The sequence below is a fragment of the Solanum dulcamara genome, chromosome 7, assembly GCF_947179165.1.
Source record: "Solanum dulcamara chromosome 7, daSolDulc1.2, whole genome shotgun sequence".
Taxonomy (NCBI): domain Eukaryota; kingdom Viridiplantae; phylum Streptophyta; class Magnoliopsida; order Solanales; family Solanaceae; genus Solanum; species Solanum dulcamara.
In genome coordinates this window covers 40,217,785-40,223,425 of record NC_077243.1, presented here as the reverse complement: position 1 = coordinate 40,223,425, position 5,641 = coordinate 40,217,785, and the positions used below count along the sequence as shown (strand labels likewise).

The 5,641-nt window shown below is 33.0% G+C and overlaps 1 protein-coding gene across 1 annotated transcript; it reads right to left on the bottom strand.

Annotated features, from left to right (window-relative positions):
- Positions 1-202: 202 nt before the first annotated feature.
- LOC129896799 (probable phytol kinase 1, chloroplastic) lies at positions 203-3,631 on the bottom strand. Its single transcript, XM_055972767.1, has 6 exons — positions 3,237-3,631; positions 1,311-1,378; positions 1,103-1,234; positions 910-1,025; positions 720-834; positions 203-631 (listed from the first exon to the last, which is right to left on the bottom strand). The coding sequence occupies exons 1-6, from the start codon at positions 3,597-3,599 to the stop codon at positions 448-450; spliced, it is 978 nt and encodes a 325-aa protein (XP_055828742.1). The 5' UTR covers positions 3,600-3,631; the 3' UTR covers positions 203-447.
- Between the last annotated feature and the right edge of the window lie 2,010 nt (positions 3,632-5,641).

Sequence of the window (5,641 nt, the reverse complement as noted above, 5' to 3'; positions counted from 1 at the left end):
CACTCGAGGATATACACAAGAGCACCACAAGAAGACAAAGCAGGAATCATCACCTTACATGAAAGCATAGTCCCGGGAAGATGAGAACATTCTAATAGAACTTTCTAGTTCACTCAGAAAAAAATGATCGTTGTCAATCTCAAAAATCTGATTTTCAATATTAAAATAAGTGGAATAACCATGTCTGCTTTTCGTGAAAAAATATCAATTGAAGTCCAATTGTTGGTCATTAAAGAATACAAAAGAAAGAATTTCAAATTTACAAGATTAGATGAAATTCCTAATGTCTTTAACGCGAATAAATAATCAACATTACTGCAACTATGAATGTTTTTAACTTCTTCCAAGTGCAGGATTAACTCCAAGGGGTTGTGGGCTTTTTTCTACCAATTGGGGCTCTCCCTTCACCACCCCCATGGGATGGTCTACAGGGTTCATAACTACTCCTCAAGCAAAAGCCAATAATGCTATAACCATGCTTACCAAAGGAACAGAAATGTTATCGTCCACCATTCCAGTAATAGGGAGAGACTCCACCATAGTTGCTATAAATGACACCAAAGCTACTCTTTCTAGAGTTGAAATCCAATCCAAGTGAAAATATCCCAAGGCTGAGAAGTAATAGAGCATCCTTTGATGACCATATGAAAAAATCTAGTATCAGTGTAAATTTTACAACAAAATCTCTAAACACATACAGCAGAAGGACAAGAACCTACCCAACGGACACCAGGAAACCGAGAATAAACATGGAGAGGCTACCAGCCCAACTTTTCTGTTTATTATAAGGGATTTTTGTGGACCCAAACCTTCTTCCAACAATATCAGCGATCCCTACATAGAACAAAGTTAAAAAATAAAGGGTAAAAGGTTCACCATAGACTAAGTGATACGAGCTTCAGCTCTTACCATCACCACCACACATCATTGCTAATGAAATTACTCCAACTGGTGACTCACGCCAAAAGAGAACCGCACTCAAAATTAACACTAAAACATAATATAGAGGCCCTCTGAGCAATTCTCTGCAAGGAAAAGGCTGAAACGTAAGAGAGGAATCAATGTCATGTATCTGTTGAACAAGGCAAGAAAGGGAACTTACTCTGGCTTTCCTTCCCTGGTAACAGATTTTATAAGCCCCTCATCAGTAGCCAAAGATAGGCCATGAATCACAAGTCTTAAGCAGTTTGTAAGTGGAACTACAGAAGCAAAGTAGCGAGCCCATCTTGATGCACTAATCTAAGATCTAAATCATCAGTAAGAACATTCAAAGATGGATCTGTATTCATCAATGAGAGACATAATAATACCTGAAAATTGGCCAGGAAGCCATAAAAAGCAGCCCGGACAATATATGGACCAGCTTTCTGCTTAGGTTCTGTTTCAATGAATGGAGGGGATAATAAATATCACAAGAAACAATGAAAATCAAGAGATCAAACTGCAATTATAATGTGTTACAAGAACCTTTAGTGTTGACACCACACAAGACCACAATCCCTCTATCTTTTTCATTCTCCCTCCCCCCTCCCAAAAGAAAGTATCTTAAGTATCATAGAATGTTCTAATTCCGATCCTGTGAGCTTTTGCTTCATACCTAAAATGTCTTACCCCTTTATTTTACTTTTGATAGGTAATTTCATCCCTTTTCTCTATTATAATTTTTTGATAAACGTGGTATCTGAGCAAGCATTCCATGGGATACCTGCCGTCTTCCTCCAGCAACATGTACTATAGATTACTTTGTCTACCAAGGCTAAAACACATGAGAAGAGACCACCTAATGTTTTTGCTTCTAGTGGGATTTGAACCTAGTACATCGTAGTTCTCAACCCACAAGTTGTGGAAAGTTTCCTAGTCAAATCATTAGATAAACGAATAAATAATGGAATTAAAGGACCAAAACGGAGTGAAATAGATATAGATGATTCATATAGCTAGCCCAACTAATTTGGGATTGAGGCAAAGTTGTTGTATTAACTAAAATAAATAGGAATAGGAACTGCTAAAAAAAAAGAAAGTGGAGTTTAGTAGAAAGACCATAATCACTTTAAGGGCCCGTTTGGTAGAGTGTATTAGAGAAATAACGCGTGCATTAACTTTGTGTATAAGTAGTACCTTGTTTGGTACACTTTTTCAGCTTATGTATTGTGTATTGAACTATTTAATACTAATACATGAAAATTCATGGTATTAGTAATGCAAGAGTCATGCATTAGCATGATTAAAGACTCAATTGCCCCTCAAAAACCTTTTTTTCATCTTTTCCACCATATTTATGTACGACATCCCTGTAAATTAATATTTTTTTAAAATTAATTATGCAATGCATGCTATTTTAATACACCAAACCAAACAATGCATAAGAAATAATCTTTGCATAACTTGCAAGCATAAATAATACAAGTATTACTAATGCAAGCATTACTAATATATTCTATTTAACATTATTCTTACACACCCTATCAAACTACCCCTATAAGAACATGGACGGTTCAGGGTTTACATTTCTTGTGAGATCAATTTAATACAATTAAAATAAGCCAAATTTTGAAGAGTTAGATTGTAGAAAACTCAATATTAACAGTTTATTGCCAAATTCTAATTTCCTCTCCATAAATACACTTCATTGCATCGTAATCAGAAAAGTCATAAATCATTGGAAAAGTCACAACCCAATTAAAAAGTCACAGCTTTTCAACAAAATCACAACCCATTGAAAAAGTTACACCTCTTCGAAAAAGTCACAACTCATTCAATTAAAAAAAAGGTTATTCAAATTGCATCTTTCTCTTGGTGTCTTTTAGGGGAAAAAATACTTCATTTCCAATTCACACATTTCCAAACCAAGCAGTTATGCCATACTACACTTATTGTACGTGGGACAAGGCGAAAATTCTCTAAACTTATGTGTTGCGAAATTTTCATTAAATGAGCAACACGAACAAAAATGAAAGACCTAACCGGATTAGGGGCAATCCGTGGAAATACTTGTCGTAATTCCAGGTAAGAAACAAATGCACAGAGTTTTCATGAACTGTAGGTCTAGGGAAATTTCTAAGCTAGTGCTGATTTTGATGGAATAAAAGGGTTTTATCACACATACTGTCATACTGACAGCATATCCAAGGTCCAATACACTGCCAAGTAAAACCAAATCAGATAGTTCATTGATGAGATATTTGTCCTTCCACTATAGTACAAGTGTGTTTGTGAGTAAGAGAGAGATAGAAGACCTGTTCAATTAGCTTCCGCTCGGATAAGAAATCGAAAGTGGAGACAAGAGCGTAAGCGCCGGCGATAACCAAAGCCGTGGCTCCAGCATCCTGAAGCACTGAGCCACGGTCTCCAATAACATCAAAATAACCTAAACCGGCCGTCACCGGACGGGAAACAGCTCGGAAATTGTAGGGCGAGAAGAATCGCCCGCGAAATGTACTAGTGTGGCTTGTTGCAGTGAGAGATGAAGTCAGATTCGAGAGGCGGAGATGACGAGGAAGAAGAGAGTGGGCGACCGGAACTACAACGGCTGCGGTAGTCAAAACTCTGCTCATTGTAGCACAATCACAAGCTTGCATTCTAGAATCTACACTCTTCATTTTCGTCTTCACATATATAAAACTTAATTAGTAAGATTTATGGCGGAACATGGAAGCGCTAAAGTTGACATCAATTTTTAGTTAAACAATACAACTAAGTTTTGTTTATTTTAAATAGATCAAGTAAGATTTTGATGTGTCATTTTGACTCTTTGTGCTGCACCCATTTTGAGCGCGTGAAGATCAATTTTTTAATAAATATATATATTTTTTTCTTGTTCTTCTTCTTCTCCATTTTTTAGATGTTTTCCTTCGTAACTTTGGACCTTAATTTTGTAATTTCATTGTCATTACCTAAATCTAGTTCTTATTTTCCTTTTTATTGTTAATTAGTAATTGATTTTTTTAAAGTAAAGTAGAAAAAATTATATCTTTGTAAAATAAATTTTTCAAAATAGTTTCTTTTAATAGTGTTTCTTGAGAAGATAATATAGGTGGGGAAGGAGTTGGGGTTGGGTTGGGTGGAGGTGGAGAAGTAGACAACGACTGAGTGGGGTGGGTGAAGAAGACAATTAGGTGGGGTATTTTTTTTTTCGAAAATCACTTTTTTGTAGAAGATAAATTTCTTCTTTTTTTTTTTAATTATTATTTGGGTAAAAAAAGACATATACATCAAGTTAATGACCACTTTTTTTGCTACTCAAAAGTCATTATTTTAAAATTATTTTTGATATATATGCCACGTATCTTCATTTAATTAGTCACTTTGACACATCATCAACAATTGTATTACACACACTTTAGATATTTGGGTGATTGTAAAAAAAGTGTCAAAATGACACATCAAAACCTTACTTGAGGTATCTAAAATGAATAAAGCTTAGTTGAGATGTCTAAGTGAAAATTGATGTCAACTTTAGGGGGGCACCGATGGATTACGCCTAGATTATTGAAAAGAGTATAACAAATAGTCTTTGTGGCTTATTACATCTTTTTTGGAAACCGGCAAAATATGCTCCTAAATGAGAAAATGATCAAAATAGTAAGGACTTATCTATGATAAATAAATGCTTATAAACTTAGAGTCCGTGTGGATCGATTTATAAGTTGTCGCTATTTTCAGCTTTTTGAGTATCTGATTGGTTAACTTAAAGCTATCTTGTGCTTAAAATAAGTCAAAAAAGTACAACGAGCTAATTTCATATATGTATCAAAAAGTTATTAGTTTATAAAAAATATAGTAATATTTCCATTTACACAAAAAATAGCCAAAAAAAGGTCATGGACTGAACAATACAGGGCTCAATTCGGGCCAAGACTATTAGGCCTTTTTTGCTGAACACTACAAGACTCAATTAGGCTCAAAGCCATTAGGCCTTTTTTGCTTCTTTCCTTTTCTTTTTCAGTTTTCCTTTGCAGTGGTGATTATTTTTTAAAAAAGTAAAAATTATTTTGCTATTGTTTTTTTAATGTGTTTTTTTAAATAAAAATTTTCCTATTTATTTTCAAATCTTTTTTCATGGAATTTTTTTCATCTATCAATATTGTATAAATAGTGTAAAAACATGTATATATATAATATACAAACAATTATGTAGTGTATATGTAATGTATCCATTTTTATAAATAGTTATGTAATATATCAATATTGCATAAATAGTTATGTTTTGTATATATGATGTATCGATATTGTATAAATATTCTATAAACGTGTATCAATATTGTATAAATGATGTATAAACATGTATATATGATGTATAAATAATTATGTAGTGTATATGTAATATATTGATATTGTATATGTGTATAATCATGTATCGATATTATATAAATAATTATGTAATGTATTGATATTTATTGGACTATCATGCATTCTCACCTTAATAAATAAAAGAATAAACAAAAAGATAAAATGACATAAATATTCATTTTTTCCACAAAAAAAGTGAAATAATTATAAAAGGAAAAATATAAAAAGGAGAAAAAAAATTAAATCAATGATTTATTTTTTTAAAATAGCACAACAGTTTTTAAAAAAATAATGAATTTTGCATAGCCGAATGGCCCATTGGCCATTTTTTTTGGTAAAAGAAAAAGCAATG

Bases quoted from the DNA above. Each gene is read 5' to 3' on its own strand.
- LOC129896799 (XM_055972767.1), bottom strand. From the start codon at position 3,599: ATGAAGAGTGTAGATTCTAGAATGCAAGCTTGTGATTGTGCTACAATG. The intron at 1,379-3,236 runs GTCTTCTATCTC...TCATTGAAACAG, and splicing joins AGCGGAAGCTAATTGAACAG to AACCTAAGCAGAAAGCTGGT. The intron at 1,235-1,310 runs GTATTATTATGT...ATCTTAGATTAG, and splicing joins GCTTCCTGGCCAATTTTCAG to TGCATCAAGATGGGCTCGCT.